Consider the following 18,976-nt stretch of genomic DNA (forward strand, 5'->3'; position numbering starts at 1 on the left):
TCCTTCTTTTCAACCCCTTCCCCTGTTGAGCCATTAGCAGGGACTCAATTGTTGGCTCCCTGTCACCACAATCACAGTTAAGTCACTATTGTGCTTCACCAACAGAATGGCTGCAGTTCCAATTGCTACTTTAATTTATTATTAATAATTCCTGTGACAGTTTCTCCTCTCTTCCCACTATTACCATTGTCCCTATAACAATTTGGCTGTTGCTGCTCAAGAAAGGTGCTAAATATGTACTTGCTGGTTGATAAACTAACATATGTAAGGTTAAACTGCAAAATTTAGAGCTCTTTAGCTAGGAAATTCAAAGGCTCTGGGGAATAATATGAAAAGGTTTCTAAAACCACTAGCAAAATTAATACTGAGCACATGGGCTTATTAAATATTAGAATTTTGTACCAAGGGGAATCGTGTGTGTGTGTTTAACACATACACATATCAGCTTTACTGAGATATAATTCATATACCATAGAATTCACCCATTTAAAGTATACAACTCAGTGGTTTTTAATATAGTCACAGAGTTGCACAACCATCACCACAATCAGTTTTAGAACATTTTCAAGGGGCATCTCTTGAAGCAAGAAAGAGTTTTACATCAAACTAAGCTAAATACTCCTCTATATAGCTTGGAAAAGAACTTCAACAACACATATGGAACCTGTTTCTTACAAAGATGGTACACATTGAAGATATAAAGGGGCTTAGAGGAACTTTGAAGCACCATGGATGACAAATCATGTCCCCTTTCCTCCCTCAAAATTAGTTCCTGGGTGCGACTGCCAGATACAGGATGTTCTCCATGGTGGACCACTGCTCTCCCCAAGGTTTGATGAGAAGGTCCAGCTGAGGGCTGAGGTGGAGGTGAATTCTTTAGATTATTTTAAAGTCCACAATTCAGCTGAAAATGCTTAACTCTGTAGCATCTGTAAAAGTCAGAGGTGATAGCATTTTCTGTGGACATGAACACCTGCTCAGGCAAAACGGATCCAAGAGGCCTGACTGGCTATCCAGACAAGGCAGCCATCAGATGGAACTATTAGGAATCCCCGGCTGATGGAAGCCACATTCAAATCTATTTCCAGAAATGAAACGTCAAAGCATTCTGTTTCTAAACCCCAAACCAACGAGATCTTTCATTAAAATTGTTCATGAAAATCACGAGGTATTAGCAGCAATACAGCATCATATAAGACTGAAACGTTCTCTGTGGCGGAAAGAATGTTTTTAGACTAAGTAACCTCTCTCTGCTAAGGCTGCACTGACATGCTAATAGTTTCCATCAATGCTTAAATGGTTTCAGGAAGCACACACACAATATATAAGATCAGCGTGACAGAGGAAATGCGCAGACCAAGCTTGCAAAAGTGTCTTAGAAAGGAAACAGCTTAATATAATAATGGGAGTTACTACTTCCTGTATTAGGAAAATAAAAGCAGCAGCAACATTCATCTGAATGAAAGCAAAACTACTCAGCAAAACAAATTCCAACGGCAGAAGGCCAGCAGCCAGCCCTAACACAACACAACGACCTAAACTTAATGTTTAACTTTGACAAGCGGGTAACATTTTCTCTAATCTTTAACTGTGACAATTAATTTTCTTATGCTACTTCCCATTAATTACACTGTACATCTATGAAGGTGCCAAATAATTGTCTATAAAAGGAAACAAAAGTGCTCAAAATAGTGAGGCATGGTTAAAAGATGCTGAACTCAGTTGGGTGTGTGCATGTTTGTGTTTACATAATTGGTAGCACATGAGGAATAAAAAGCAGAGGCCATAATAATGTGCAGGAGCCACGCAATTCATGGCCATTCAGCACGTGTGTCCTCCCCGCCCACGCAGGTATACATTTGTACAGACACTATATGAGGAACACTACTAATCTAGGACCAGAAGGCAGTCTTGAACTGTACTCTAGAACAAAAAAGTTAAAGAGTAAAATTAGAGAAAAACACAATCATAAACAAGATATGTAATCTTATTCTTTAAAATTAAATGGAAAATTGGTACTGGGAAGGCATCTTAGTGTCCTTGGAAGAGAGTGACTTTGGAAATAGATCAAGTAGTGCTGTGACAAGGAAAAGGGTCTTCAACCCTTGGGGGCCTCTGTTTACCCATCAGGACCATGAAGCTAATGACAAGTACACCTTTCTTGGGACTTTGTGAAGATTAACTGAGATAATCCTTCTGATAGTACCAAGCTCACAGCGAGCAATCAAAACGTGCTTTCTTATCAACAACTTTTAAAGATCTACACGGAAAAAGATGTTTTAAGGACTCATCTTGTGTGAGGTGCTGCATTCCATGTTTTACACACCTCACCAAACCCAGATAAACTTTGTATTCCTGATGTCCTGACATGGAAATGGAGACTCAGAGAGGTGGAGTAACCTGCTGAAGGCCATTCAACCACTACCAGGTAGAAGCAACAGTTAAATGCAGGTCTTTAAAATTCTACAACTAGTTGAGAAATAGTATTCAATAGCCAAGCCAAGAACATTTACTGAACTCCTCCTTCATATAAAATGCCAAGGAGATTGAGAAGATTTAATTCCAAATTCGAAAACAAGGATCATAGTTTCCCAAGTATCTGAGGGGCTGACATATATAAATGACGCTTTTTGCCTACAAGCAAACATATCAAACTGTCACTTTTAATTGAAGGTTTGCAGCTATACTTTTTAAAGGTGGCACATCTGCTTTCTCCTGCCCTTCTGCCTCACGGCCAGAAGTGCCACCTGGAAGAAGTGCCACATGGCAGGGTGGAAAAAGCATGGGCATCCCCATTCTCAGATCTACTGCATACTGGGCACGTGGCAAATTACTAGACCTTGCTGAGCTTCAATTTCCTTATTTGAAACAAGGGAACAAGAACAAGAATATTCAACTTCCCAAGGTTATTTTGAGGATTACCTAAAATGTATGCACTTTCTTTACGTAAATGCTGAACCCAGCAGCATTATTAGGTATAATCCCCAATCTTGGCACATTAGAGTCACGCAAACCAGGATGAACTCTCCTAGACATTATTTCACCCCACCCTTCACAGAGTGCCTGGCATAAAGTAACTACCCACACAATGATAACACTTTTTCCTTTCCCCTCAAGGTTAGGGAATGAGAAGTGGGAGATAGAGAAGAACCTCACTGTTGTGAGGAGGGCCTGAGCCACCAGCTGCCTGGAAGAACAAACGCCAGTCGTCATAAGGGATGGATGAACTGATGCTTAGCCACACTCCAGCTTATCCACCTCAGATTTCAATGGTGGTCATGGTCAGTCCCCCTACCCCCTCCTCTCCCAGTGACCTGGATGCATCCCAATCTGCTGTTTGCAAGGATCTGGCCTGGAGCAGCCTGGGAAAAAAAAAATCATTGTGCTAAATGCTGTGTAAAGTAATGACACTGAGAGAAAACTTGAAAGTCTACAAGGATATTCTGGAAGCCGGCCACGAGTAATTGCCATGTTGGGACTGGCAACTAAAATAGCATTGCAGAGATATTTACTCAATTTTCATAAAAACTATTATGGCTTTATTTTCAAAGCAAGTAACTACAGAGCCATGTGGCTTGTCGGTAAATGTTCGAGTGATTAACTGAGAAATGTGGAGGTGGGTGGAAGAAGGCTGTTAGGCATACGAATTTGAGAAAAACAAAATTTAGAAAAGGATGTTTTTTGAATTGCGAAAGCTAAAAGCATTTTGGTCTCCAGAATGATGTCCCATATAACTGTGCTAAGTCCTAGACCCTGGGAGAGAAAGGAGGGAACACTGGCTCATCTGTTCCAATGGTTATTTTTCACCATGTTCAGAGAGCAAATTCAGGTCTCCTTGGAGTTAAAATCTGGGCACAGATGAAGAGCCAGTTGCGAAGTCAAACTGCATGTTTAGAATTAGGCCTGAGGCGGGGGTGGGAAGCCCTCCTGCCTTTCTGGCTTCAGGCCTGCCCAGCCCTCTCCTAGCCCTGGTGGGAATCACAGGAGCCTAGACAGGGCCTGCAGGGCTCAAGGGCACGTTTGGGGATGCAGCTGCCAGAGCACCTGTGAGAGTCAGGGAGGGAGTGGGCTGGGTCACCCTGGGCAAAGTTGCAAGACCTCCTATCCCACGGCCATTCACAGCCCTGCCTGGGACACTCACTGCTAAACTTATAATCTAGGGTGAAAATGGTGAGTAATAAAGTAACTTAAGCTGGGCCATGGAACCTGACAACCTCAACAAACTCTTCTGCACTGATACTGCCAATGGCTGTCTTCTGGACCAATGCCAGAATTCTTGATAAGTCCATCCCTATTACCCCCACCTCGGGGGAGTACTGCTGCCACATGCTGCCATCACCATAGCTGCCACTCTCTCTACACCACCGCCATCTCAACCACCATCACCACCGCCACCAACACAGCTGGAAAGTGGCAGAGCTGAACTGAAAGCCGGGTCTGGCTGGCTCCAGGGCCTGTGTTCTCACATACTCCGCTTTATCATTTATCTAGAGTCAAAAACCTGGCATTCCTTCTGAAAACACTAGAATGGGACATGTCACAGGAATACACTTTGCTACCTACCATTTGCATTAAATATAGCCACTCAGATCTCTTTACAAATACAAATGCAGAAGGACATGCTTCCCCTCAACCAGCTCCCAGTGAGTGTGTCTACTCTATCGAAGGGCCCAATGCTCAATTCTCTATAAAGACATCCCACTCAACCCACATACCAGCATACCAGATAGGGGGAGAAAAGGCCATCAGTACAAATAGAACAAGTAGAATTTTAGATTTTCCATGGAAAAGCCACTTGACTCCTGAGGGCTTTTCTTTCCCCCTGATGCTTGCTCTGGATGTGTGGGGAAATGTGTAAGTAAATGACATCCTGGAAGGATGAAACAAACATGACCACATCTGAGGGTTGGTAATTTAAGATGGGGTACTGCTTTCCTACTGACAGCATTTCATTTAGTTTTTTTAAAAAATGCTTTAAACTCTTACCCTAAATTACTTTCTCTAAAAAAGTGACAGTGCTTTCAAGATACAGCTAGTAACATTCCATTCCTATCCCCATGACCTGATAATTTCTACCATGTGAAAGACATTCCCAGATGATTTGGAATCAGTATAAAATTAACACATTAACGATAACTCATGCAAAGTACATACATTTAGTAGCATTTTAATGAATCAATACATATTTATTGTTTGAAAATACAAGATTAGCACAGTACTTCTTTTACTGGAAACCACTTAAAAGTCCCTCTACTTTAAATTTGAGCTGTGTTACAATTATTAGATTAAAACATTTTGTAATAATCAAATTTCAATGCTAAATTTTCCATAAAGTTAAAATGCTGCAAAAAAATCTAGTTATCATAAAATTAAATGATGAAGGAACATGTCAATGAAAGTAGAACCAATAGAATCCTATCGGGCCTGAGTCAAAAAGCAATAGCTGTTACATAAAACACGACCACAAAATATTCACAAAATGTCAAAATAGTCACTTGGATATTTTTCAAGTTGTAAGAGGTGGAGACTCAACTCACTTGTATAATAAAATTATTTTGGAAAAGAACTAGAAGTATTTTCTAGAGAAAGCTTCATTAGAAATAAAACTTGAACTTCTGGGGCATGAGTTATAGCCCTGTAATTCTGCAGCAAAAGACTCTTGCCTCCAAACAGGATGCACCAAGTGTTTAATACATTAATTATCATCCTTCATCAAGCATAAAACTAACAGTCAGGAAATACAGCTGCAATGGCACAATTACCAACACACTCAGAAAACACCCTGCAGCAAAGAAAACAAATGGGTTGCTTTTCATTAACAGAGCTCAGCAAACCTCTCCAAGCACAATGCTTTCTTTCCAGCCAGAGTCCCAAAAGGCATTTCAGGGGCTACTTGCTTAGGTAAATCCAGAGAACAAATAAATCGTGAAACTATTTAGCTAAATTTCAAAATATCCATTATCAATAATATACAGTGCCATTCAGAAGAAAATTCTATATGTTGAAAGATGACTTGATTAAATCAAAATCTTTTAAATACAAGGTATGTATTTTAAAAAAAAAATAGTGCCAGAGATTGGTAAGTCTGGTAAAATCCTCACGCTTGACAGTGACACATAAGGTATTAATGCTGTTCATTTTCATCTTTCGTGGCACACAATACACAACGTGCCTCTCTCTATGCAATGATGAGCTGTAATAACAGGATTCTATTACATAGGTTTGAGTCTATATAAAGAACATAATTAGCTGCTAGCTTGAGATTCTAACACAACATGTCATCATTGAAAGCCTAGATGAATGGCATTCTAGAGAGGTCATAAAGCATTGCTTATTTGGTTGATTTCTGGACACATAACATTCTTAATATTACTATAATCATATTACACCTTAACAGATGTATTACTCCTACTGAGTTTATATTATAATTAAACCATAAACTGTTACTTAAACCATAATTTCAAGGAGGCTCTGGGGATGTAAAAGTCAATGGATAGTCATCTGCCCAAAATATTTTTAATTATATCCTGAACCATTGCCATCAAACTTTCACTAAATTTTCAGCCCAGAAATCCTCTAACATAATCAGGTTGATCCTCTTGGCAGGATAAATATCATGGCAAAAATTAAGGAGCCATATTTTCCTCAGCACAGGAGGCCAGGGATCCACATAAGGATGCCTCCACGTTTGTGACACAACCTCAATTTCATATTGTACTTTATAAGCAATTAACTCAATCCTCAACTTCTTTTAAACTGGATTTGGGGTAGGCATCATTTCATCTTCCACCTGGCCGATTTGTGTTATATATAGTGTCTTTCAAAAGACAACCTTCGAAATTGTATGTATTATTAAAAAAATCTGATGTACATTCATGCCCTAAAACCTAAAACTTTCTGCCTTATCAAAGAATAATCCATGGGATTCTGCTCAGGCCTGTGTAAGAAAGGTGAATACTGTGAATTGCAACAATTTTAATCAGGTTGCCTTGGTCAGGATCGCTGCTTCCTCGGGTGCTGAAAGCAGCAGTGGATCACAGGAAAGAATGCAGTCCTTACCGACACATTAACAAAGCTGCCATGAGGAGGAAGGCTGCAGGTTCACAGTGTGCTAAGCATTTGGCTGGACAAAGGAGGATACACAAGAAATAAAAGGCATCCCCTCAAAAGTTTATAGTCTGGTTGACAAGGCAGAAAAGAGCATTCTGAATCCATTTACTGTACAGCATGTCAGCAAGCACCCAGGAATGAGCAAGTGACCAGCTGACAGAGGGACTATGAAGAACAAACTCCACGGACTCAGGTCAGGTGTATCACAAGGTGATGGACCGTCTTGGGTTTCTCTTGGGACCTTCATTTAAAAGGTCAGGATCTTTTGTTTTAAGATTGGCACTTGAGCTAACATCTGTTGCCAATCTTTTTTTTTTCTTTCTTTCTTTTCTTCTTCTTCTCCCCAAAGCCCCCCCAGTACGTAGTTGTATATTCTAGTTCAGGTCCTTCTAGTTGTTGCATGCGGGACACCGCCTCAGCATGGCTTGATAAGCGGTGCCATGTCTGTGCCCAGGATCCAAACCAGTGAAACCCTGGGCCTCTGAAGCGGAGTAGGAGAACTCAACCACTTGGCCATGGGGCCGGCCCCTAAAAGGTCAGGATCTTAAAGAGTTTCTGTTTTAGTACTTTTATAGATGCAGTGACATTATAAACACCTCAAAATTAAAGAGGTGTTTTAAGGCAAAAAAAAAAAAAGAGGCTTTTTAATGTTTTGTTAAGCAAGTGATGAGACACTGAAAAATTGGAAGGAAGGTAATTTCAAGGTGAACTTTAGTTCTTTTCTGGCCTTTTCCTTTCAAAGTCATAACAACAAGAATATGGCAACAAAGCACCCAGTGTTCTCTCACCATTCTTAAAATCCTTTTGGAACCCAAAGCACTTCCTTCTTTCGACATGCACTCACCCTTGGCAAGCGGCAGACTGAAGGGTTCCACGTTCAGTGGAAATACTGAGAATCAGGCATTTTGCATGTATCTCTTTTGAGTTGAGAAATCACTGAGTTTAATGTTGCTTTTTCAATTAGAAAATGTTACAGTCTTATGGAAAAATCCAATTGTAATTGGATGGTACTCACAGAATAAAATGATATTTGTCAGAAGTAAGGGAGGAAAGAAAAATACCTTCTTAAACAAGCATATTTGAATTTAATAATTAAAAAGTAACAGAGTGTACTAGACTTGTACAATCTTGTCTTTAGCAATGTCAAACAAGGATTTTAAAGGAGCGGGACCAGTCATTAGGCCGGAGTCCACCACAATTCATCTCCCAGTAACATGTATCCTAAGGTTCAACCTGTGTTTTGGATTACGGTGGCTTATCCTTGTATTGAATACTGATGCAGTAAAAAACACTCTACTGGGGGCATAGTTCTCTCCTTGACATCTGGAGTCTGTTGGAATAATGACGCTTGCTGCAATGGACATTGTTTGTGATATAAACAAAGCTGGACTTTTCCTAAGATTTTCTAATGGCCTCTTTTGCTTTCATACCTTTAACATAGTGAATTCATATGGCTGATAACCTTTGAAGCTCTCATGGATGGCTGCCATAGTGTGAGAAGTTTTCTCCCAAAAATGAAGCAGAGTGGTCTGTAAAGAAAGACAGTGAAGCTATTAATGTTCTGAATGCCCAATTTTAGTCACAGGCCCCAGAGAAGTGTGCCCGTCTGTGGCTTTCAAGGTCCTCCAAAATATGATCCCAACTTATCTCTGCAGCCTTGTTTCCCATTATGCCCCCTACTGATACTCCGTATCTCAGCCAAACTAAACGCCTCCTGGTTCCCCTAAACACGGACTCCCAGGGCTTATGCTGCTCCTCCACCTGGAACATTCTCCTCTCCATTCTCTTTGTTCTTGTCCCATCTGATCCACCCTCCAGAACCCCGGGCTAATCATTAACAATCTACTTTTGTGATCTCTCAACTGATTCAGTTTCTCCCTCTTCAAACCCTCATTGAAATATGTAGAATTTATTTCCCTTCGCACACCCTGTTCCGTCCTTGAAGTATGGAAAATAGAGCCAGAGTTTACTGTCTCTGACTTCCTTCCTAAATTTGAAGTTTCTTGAAGACAGGGAATCTGGGTTTATTAATTTTTATATTCTTTATCACACCCGGAGTTTGGCCTCCCACACTCAGTTGGTGCTCAATAGTACTGTGGATGGAGACACTGCCAGCCTGAAGGGACTCAGAGGCTATGAGGAGACAAACACAAGTTCACTAAATTAGGACAACCTGATGAGTGAGTGACACTGTGCCAGGAGAAGTACAGGCAACCGTGCTAAGTGAGTTCAGAGGAGGCTTTCTGAAGACTGTGACACTCATTCTGGTACATCAAACAGTGGAATTTGGACAGCCTCAGACAGAGGAAAGGCACTCGAGGAGGCAGAAAGAACCACCGCAGTGACTGCAGGGAAGTGGGATACTAGAGTGGGTGTACAGGGCATACCTAATATTCGGGTTGATTAAACTCTAGCCTACTTCTAGAAGGAAGAGATGCGGGAAGAAAATTATGAGAAAGGCATTCCTAACTTCATAAATAATGCATACGCCATACTTTTAGCTCAAACACCATTTTTCTGTTATCTAAATGTCATTAACATTCTTGGTTCCTTGTAACAAACATCGCTTTGTTACCTGGTATGTTGCTAGCATATGAGATAAGAGATTGCATCTGCTTGCTCCAAGAAGATCCACTTTTTGACACACATCCATCTTCAATTTGTCAAAGCTTTTTTTGGCAAGGCGTACCTGTGTTTGTACCTATGAAAGCAAAAGGGAATCTCTGAACCACTCAAACTCTTAAGTAGCTAAAAATTGCCAGTGAGAAAAGACCAACAGGTGGGTTTCTTGCTTTCATATAAGAAAACACCTTTGAAAACTCCAGACAAGTGAGAAGATCCTACACCATCCCTTGTTCACCTCCAAAGGACCTAAATGACAATACTGCATATCATGATCTTACAACACACTTACCATCCTAACTACATTTTTCTTAGTCAAATGTTAAAATTCCTTTCCTCCCACTAACCACGGTGGGGAGAAGTCTGGAAACATGCAGGGTGGCAAGGGACTAACTTTGCCCTTTTGTCTTCCTATAGTTTTTTGAAGCTGACTATCTGTATACTCTTCATTCCACTTCCCCTCATGTTAACACCTTACATAACACAGTACCTTTGTGAAAAATAAGAAATTAACACTGATACAATCCTATTATCTAAACAACAGACATTGTTTGGATTTCATCAGCTTTTCCACTAATGTTCTTTTTTCTGTTCCAAGATCCAGTCTAGGGTACCACATAAGGGAATTGTGACACAGCTTAAAAACCTATCCCCACTAATAAACTTTCAACTTTTTGTTATTGAGTATGTACACAAGTAATCTTTCATCCATCCCTGAGCCATAGAGTAATTCAGGGATGGAGTGAAGTCAAGAAAAGACTCAGAAATATCTATTCTATGCATTATTTGATGATAAAATTTAATACAGCTACATTAGAAATGGTGAAGTCGAAATTTCTCCTTCCTCCAATCTGAAGCATCACAGCATCATATTTTAACCAGGGAAAACTAACCAAATATTAACTTATCTCAGGTAACTCATGCAATTCTAGTTACCAGATAGGTAACTGAGTTGAGAGTAATGCTGACTCATTAACGATAGTTCTGTTATCACAGGACACCAGGGGGGTAAGGACGATGTCTGCCTTGATCAGCATTATATGATCGGTACCTGGCAACCTGATACAAAGCAGGTGCTGAATAAATATTTGGTGACTGGATGAAGAAATTTTCCAGGTCATTTCAAAAGGTAAAGTACCTGAGGGCTATTTTAAAGTATAACCTTTAAAGTAGTTTTAGAAGTGATGATTTTATTTTCTAATAAAAAGAAGCATGAAAATTAGTTGATATAAAATATCTCAATTTTTACCACTAATAATATTAATTTATATTCACAGCTTATAAAATTATAGGGTATTATATAATAATAATAATTGATACCATTTGCAACAATTTAACAATGGAAACAATTTAACAATAGATACAATTCACAATAGATACAACTTATACAATTGAACCATTAATACAATTCACTCACCACATGCCAGCGTTATTCTCTCTTAGCCTCTGTTATTACCCAATCTGACTGCTGAGGTAAGAGGCTTCATCTAGGGAAGTAACCAATTCATAGAGCTGGCATTCTGGTTTAGCCTGCCTGACTCCAAAGTCCTGCTATCCTGCTGCTGAAGCAACTTACTGCTCACTGGAAAATCAAAAAGCTCAAAATTATGCTTCTCCCCAGAAAAAGAAGTTTTCCTGGTAGATTCTATGGAATTGGAAAATAATGAGGCAGTACACTTTAACACCACAGCGACAGAATTAATACCCTCTACGAATAGGGTCTTGTGTTTATAGCTGTATAAAACATTTCCTAAGAATTCCTCCGTATTCTTGGTCCACAGAACCAGGAAAACCAGAGGATGGACATCATCTAGCTCCTCTCAAACTGACCACATCATGAGCTTAGACAAATCCTGGAGCTCGATCATTCCCCACTGCAGAGTGGAGAGACTCTAGCTAAAGCTACTTGGGAGCTCAGACTGTAAAGAGTTTCGGATGAGTTAAGTATCACTGATTTTCTTTTGAGAGGACTATGGAGACACAAAAAAGAAAACCTGAGTTCCAGAGGGGAGCAGTGGGAGAGTGTGGAGGGAAAGATGTTTAAGCAGCTGAGATCCTCACTGCTGGTCCCCCTTGGTTCATCAGTTGCTTGGGCCAGGAAGACCTCTTCAACTGGGATCCTGAGAGGCATCTGTCCTCACCCTTTTCTTCTGAAGGAGAAGGCGATTAATATGGCTGTAGGATTCCCCATATGCATTCATTCAACACATACTTAGTGAGCGCCTATCATGTGTCAGGACCAGTGCTAGGCACTGGGGTATCTGTAAAGGAATAAGACACAAAGCAGGTGGTCAATAAATACTTGTGAATGAATGCACATAGGCATAAAGACCCTCTAATCCTTTAGAGAAGACTGACCAGTTGGCAACTATATTATAATACAACGGGAAAAGTACAACAGTAGAACTAAGAGTGAGGAACAGAGGTAGCACAGATAAGGGAGTGATTAATGCTGGGGGTGGGGTAGGGCAGGGGTGCAGGTGGATGATAGGAAAGGCCCAACTACTGGCCCCTCCCAATATCCCCACCCTTTGCCCTGTAACTTTGTACTAGCCTCCTCCCACTCTGACTCTGGGCTTTGGCCATGTGACTTGCTTTGGTCAAAGTGAATGTTAACAAATGTGACGAAACCGCAAGCTTGAGAAAAAATGCCAGCATGCTTCCACTTCCTCTCTTGCTGCTCCGAGATGGCCATGAGAATATGCCCAGGCCAACCTGACAACATGCCTGGGCTGCCAGCTGGAGGGGTAGGAGAGGCTTGTGCATGCAAGAGACATGAGAAGGAGAGCCCGGTTGTCCCAATAGATCAGCCTTTGGCCAGATGACCCCCAGACACGTGAGAGAGACCAGCCATGATCAGCAGAGCCCCTCCCAGCTACGCAGACTCATGGGTGAGCCCAGCAGAGACCAGAATTGCTCTGTTAACCCACTGACATAAGAGCAAGAAGAAATGCTTATTGTTTTAAGTCACTGAGTGTTAGAGCTGCTTATTTCACAGCATTATTGTGGCCATAGATAACTGATACACACAGTAAGGAGGTGGACAATGAAGGCTTCTGAGATAGGAGGATATCTGAGGTGGGTCTCAGTGTGAAAAGGAGTACATAGGAAATACAAGGTATCCACAAGACTGGCTTATGGGGAAGTTCTAGATTTTCTAATTAAATGCAAATTAATTTTTTTGCCGGGATGTGAATTTTGTTTTTTCCTTTATATTAGCATACTTAGTTACTCATGGATATTCTTTTATCCTAGGAGAAAACTTATTTCACTTGCTTGTAACACAAAGCTCAAGAATTAATATACTTTGAAATGTGCCCTAATTTAATTGTGCTTGAATTTTGTAAAGTAATTTTAGAAACCTAGAAGAAGACTTCAACACTTGACCCAGTGAGTTCTGAAAGGCCATATGCTTTGTGTGTCAACAATGATTATTAAAATACTTAATGCACTGCTGAGTTTCCAAATGTTGAGCCTTTTCCTTGCCAAACAAGGAGGATGTTACACTGTTGGGCACTTTGAAGACAGTGAAGTTCATTTAATATTTTGTGCTCCATGTCTGCTCTCTGAAACACATTTCCAGTCTGCAGCCCGAGGACAAAACACCAAGGACACCATCAAGCATAGGCCCCCATCAAGAGAGCAATTTCATATGCCTCCAGATGCACTTAAATAAAAAATGTTTTGATTATTATTCAATTCCGGATAAATTGTACTCAATTACATAAACATCTTGAGGAGCTCCTGTGGTTTTCAAGGTTCTTCAAAAAAACTTCAGTTAAATAAATGTACCCTTTGTTTGTTTCTTAATTTTATTTCTGGTGCCCCACCATTCCCCTCTTATTCTCCAAGGTCTAGAATCTGATCACGCATAGCAGACCCTCTTTAGCGTGAGTCCTGCTTCCCCAGGCTGCAGAAATTCAATTTATCAGAGAAAGGAGCAATGTCTGGACTGCCAAAACTCCCAGGGCACTTCTCTCTACTTGCTCCTCTAACCTGAACTTCTACCTCTTAGCCCCAACTTGAACTACATCTGGTGACGCCAAAGCTGTTTCTCCTCTTTGTTCAATCTGGCTTCCCCATCCAGTGAGAAAGGTCTTCAGATTATTCCAGAACCAAATAATTTGAGAATACTTACATATTTTTTTTTAAAGTGTTTTCTTTCCTTTAAAAATAAAATAAAGCAAAACTACAATCCCAGTCTTACCTTTACACTTTCTTTCAGGAAATGGCTGTCTCCCTCCCTCCAACTACATGTTCAGCAAATATTTACTGAGTATCTTCTACGTGCTGGTAGCAGTAAGTTAAATGAAGGTGGTCTCTGTCCTCATAGAGCTGACAGTCCAGCCAGCATTTCCACATCAGTGAGGGCATGACTACAAACTGAGTGAGGTGGTCAGAAGGAAATTCACAGTCCTAAAACAATGATTTACCAAGGAATCCAAGAGGATGTTCTCCAAGGAAGCAGTGCTCAAGCTCTATTCTGAAGAACTGAACATGATTAACTATATAAGGAGAATACTCCAGCAGAGAGAGGAGCATGTACAAAGGCCCTGGGGTGGAGGGCAATAAGGCAGATCCCTGAAGGCCAGTGTAGCTGGGTTGCTGAGATCAAGCAGGAGGGTTTTATGAGAGGAGACAAGAGAGGTAGGTTGGGACACATCCTGGGGCACGGGCTTTGTAGGCATGCTCAGGATTTTAATTTTCATCATAGAAGCAGTGGAAAAACATCGGAGGCCTTCAAACTTGAAAGAGATAGGATCTTAGTTTGGCAAGATCACTCACTATGGTGTGGGGATGGGTTGGACAAGAGAGATGAGAGTAGATGAGAACATATCTAGAGTCAAGGGGAGAGATGATAGTAGCTTTAGACTTGGGTATTGATGCTGGATATGGAAAAAAGTGCTCTGATTCAAGAAATATTTAGGAGGTAAAACAGACAGCATCTGGTGAGGGATTAGATGTCGGGGGTGTGGAGGATGACTCCTGTGTATCTAACCACCCCAAACCCAGTGTTGAACTTGCCTTTTCCACCAGATGATTCTACTCATATCAACTTCTCATGGACACCTCAGACCACATCAGACTTCCTGGTTTCTTTCCTAACCAGCTCTCAATACGCCTCCTTCATTAACATGATTTGTTCATCCCTATCTTCCTCGGAGGCAGCATCCTTCACCCAGGGAAAACAATTTACGATCAGAGAATATATCAATTACTTCTTTGAGCTTTAGTAAGGTGCCACAAGAGAGAGTCTAGCTCATCACTTGGAAAGCAGAAGGTCAGATGTGGCTTCATTAAAACATCTTTTTTCTGAGGCCAATGAACAAAGACCTCTTGAGGGTCAGATAGGCACCTTGCTGAATCACTTGACTGTATTTGATTTATCATATACCTATCTATTGATGGTGGGAGCAATTTTGACATCGTATTCTGCACAGAAGTGTGTGTAGGTGACTGTGTGTGCTCTACGTATGTATGTGGGTAGCCAAGTGTAGGCTTAGGTCTGAAGAAACCTTAGGTCTCAACAAACCCGCACTCCATTTTGAAAAATGTTCCTTCACTTTATACTAATAAGGTGGTTTAAATGGGGGCTGGAATGCTCTTTTATAGGCCACCCCTCCACTCCCACTGACTGGCCCAGGGATGGGCATTTTAACCCAAGTCGAGTCAATCACAAGGTACCAAGATTGGCTGATTCAGGGAAAGGCACTTGGTTCAAGCTGAATGAATCAGAACTCTTCCTTAAGATTACTGATTACTGAACTTGGAACCAGAGAGAAGTCTCAATCCTTTTCTAGTGGCTAAAGCATGAGGGGCAGGCAGTCCTGGCGTTTGAATTTCCTGTGGTGGAAAGGAAACTAGTCAGAATAAAGGTGACATACAGAGAAAAACGTAAAAGAGAGACACAGAGAGAGTCCTGATAGCACCCTAATTCCTGGAGCCTGATGCCCTTCCTATGCTTACAGGGGATTTCTAATTAACTCCTCCCTTTGCCTCAATGAATTCAAGATCAGTTTCTGTTATGTGGAACCAAGAGAGTACTAATAGAGGATGCTCACTTCTGCCTTCTTGGAAATTCAATGAAAGGCTTTAAGAAGTTCTAGGATAACAACCCCTTTTAAACTTTGATTATTCCAGTGTTTCCAAAATTTATTTGAACAGTTAACCCTTCCCATATATCATATACCATCTATTATATGCCATAAAATTTTTAAGGGGGAAATCTCTGTTTTACAAAAGAAGAAATCAAGACATAGGTATTTATCTAATATAGAAATTAAATTCAAACTCAGGTTTACTTGGTTCTATAATTTATGCTCTTTACACAAAACCTGAGGTCACAGGGTCACTGATCTACTATTGATCATGTAACTCACCGTGTTCCAAGTCTGAGACAGGTTCACAAGGTGTAGCGACCACTGGTCAACACTTATTTGTTGGCCTTATCAATTTAGATGTAGACATTGGGAGACCCAAAGCCACATCCTGAAGAGAGCTTCTATTATCAGAAATCTTGCTAAGGTTCTTTAGCTCAAGCTCCCCAACAAAGTGGAAAGAAATAAGCCCATCAAATTCCCTGAGGTACACTGTGGTCAGTGGATTTCCTGTTTTCTAGAAAAAACAAATGCAGAGATGGTGGATATTTCTTCAATCTGTACCTAGAAGCTGATGCCACCACTACCACTACCATGACCATTATCATCATCATCACTTATTTTTTTTTTAAGATTTTATTTTTTTCCTTTTTCTCCCCAAAGCCCCCCAGTACATAGTTGTATATTCTTCGTTGTGGGTCCTTCTAGTTGTGGCATGTGGGACGCTGCCTCAGCGTGGTTTGATGAGCAGTGCCACGTCCGCGCCCAGGATTCGAACCAATGAAACACTGGGCCGCCTGCAGCAGAGCGCGCGAACTTAACCACTCGGCCACGGGGCCAGCCCCTCATCATCATCACTTTCAATCAGTTTATTTATGAGGCACAATTTAATTTTATGTACACAATTCTATGAGCTCTGGACAAATGTATACAATCATGGAACTACCACCAGAATCATGATATTGATCATTTTTATCACTCCTAAAAATTCCCATTGCAGTCAATTCCTCCCCTCAGGTCCCAGCCCTGCCACCCATCAATCTGCTCTGCATCACTATCGATTAGATTTGACTTTTCTGGAGTTTCATATCAATGGAATAATATAATGTAGTCCAGTCTTCGTTGTGTCTGGATCCTTTCACTCAGCATAATCCCTTTGAGAATGACGTGGTTGCATATATTAGCAGTGTGTTCTTTCTTATTTCTGAGCAGTATTTAATTGTATGGATACATGCAACTTGTATATTGATTTGGGTTGTTTCCAAATTTTTAGCTATTTTGAATAAAACTGTTACAAACATTTGAGCACAAATCTTTGTGTAGACATGTTTTTCACTTCCCTTGGGCCAATATCTAGGAGTAGGATTGCTGGATCATATAGTAACTGTGTGTTTAATTTTACAAGAAACTGCCAAACTGTTTTCCAAAGTAACTATATAAATTTGCATTTCCACCAACAATGAATCCAAGTTCCATTTGCTCCATATCCTCATTAACACTTGGTATTTTCAGTCTGTTAAGTTCTAGCCATTGTAGTGGATGTGTAGTCATAGTAATTATGATTTTAATTTGCATTTCTCTAATGAATAAAGATGCTGAAATTCTTTTTATGTCTTATTTGCCACTTACATATCTTTAGTAATGTGCTTATTCAAATCTTTTCCCTAATTTAAAAATTAGGTTTGTCTTTTTATTACTGAGTTATGAGTTCTTTATATATTCTGAATATAAACCCATTATCAAACATAAGTTTGAAAACATTTCCTCAAGTCTGAAGCTTGCCTTTTATTTTCTTAATAGTGCCTTTTGAAGAGAGAAAGTTTTTAATTTTGATGACATCAAATTTACCAAGTTTTTCTTTTATAGTTCCTGGGTTTTGTGCCTTTCCAAACCTCTCTCTAACCCAAGGTCACAAATATTTCCTTCTGTGCTTTTCCTTCTAGAAATCTTATATTTTTAGCTATTACATGTAGATCTATGATCCATTTCAAGTTAATTTCTGTGTATTGTGTTAGGTATTTGTTTTTCTCACATGTGGATATCCATTTGTTCCAGCACCATGTGTTGAAAAACTATCAAATTGCCCATTGTATTTCTTCAGTACTTTTGGTGAAAATCAAGCCATTCTATGAGGGGCTCTATTTCTGGACTTTCTATTCTAATATTTGGATTTACATGTCTATCCTTATACCAATAGCACACTGTCTTGATTACTGTAGCTTTATCATGAGTCTTTAAGCCAGGTAGGATAAGTGCTAGATTTTTTTCTTTTTTGAAATTGTTTTCGTTACTCCAGCTTCTTCATATTTCTATACATACCTTAGGGCCAGCTTGTCCATTTGGTCAAAAAAGCCTTCAGGATGTTGATTAGGATTGCACTAAAGCTACAGAATTACTGAGAATTGACATCTTAACAATATCTTCAGACTGATGAACGTGGTATATCTTTCCATTTATTGGGTCTTTATAAAATTCTCTTAGTATTTTGTTTTGTAGATTTTAGCGCACAGGTTTTGTACACGTTTTGTTAAATTTGTTGGAAGGTATTTCAGATTTTTGATGTTATTGTAGTTGTAATTTTTATAAATTTCAAGTTCCAATTGGTCATTACTAGAAATATAATTAATTTCTATAAACTGATCTTGTATCCTATGACCTTGCTAAATTCAATTATTAGTTTTTAAAAGTTTTTTTGGAGATTCCTTAGGATTTTCTGTCTATATATCTATGTAGATCGATCTGAGTACATATGTATCATGTCTGAGAATACAGACAGCTTTCCTTCTTCCTTTCCAACTGGTATGTCTTTATCCACTTTTCTTGCCCTATTGTACTGTCTAGGATAATGCTGAATAGAAGTTGGTGTGAGCAAACATAACTGTCTTGTTCCCAATCTTAGTGGGGAAGTGTTTAGTCTTTCATGATTAAGCATAATCAGCTGTACATTTTTCATATATGCACATTATCAGATCGAAGGTGCTCTCTTCTACTCCTAGTTTGCTGAGAATTTTTATCTGAAATGGATACTGGATTTTTATCAAACGCTTTCTCTGGATCAATTGAGATGATCATATGGTTTGTTTTTGGTCTATTCACATAGCGAATTACAATGACTCATTTTAAATTGACCTCCATTCCTCTGGTAA

The 18,976-nt window shown here is 39.9% G+C and overlaps 1 protein-coding gene across 9 annotated transcripts in view; it reads right to left on the reverse strand.

Moving 5' to 3' along the window:
- Window positions 1-18,976, reverse strand: part of ICA1 (islet cell autoantigen 1) — a 141,329-nt gene that overhangs the window by 30,158 nt on the left and 92,195 nt on the right. For all 9 annotated transcript variants that reach the window (XM_046670319.1, XM_046670311.1, XM_046670317.1 and 6 more), the window contains 2 exons: window positions 9,686-9,811; window positions 8,541-8,639 (listed from right to left, as the gene is read on the reverse strand). In XM_046670319.1, coding sequence (XP_046526275.1) covers window positions 8,541-8,639; window positions 9,686-9,811 — 225 coding nt within the window. The remainder of the gene's footprint in view (window positions 1-8,540; window positions 8,640-9,685; window positions 9,812-18,976) is intronic.

The sequence above is a fragment of the Equus quagga genome, chromosome 8, assembly GCF_021613505.1.
Source record: "Equus quagga isolate Etosha38 chromosome 8, UCLA_HA_Equagga_1.0, whole genome shotgun sequence".
NCBI lineage: Eukaryota > Metazoa > Chordata > Mammalia > Perissodactyla > Equidae > Equus > Equus quagga.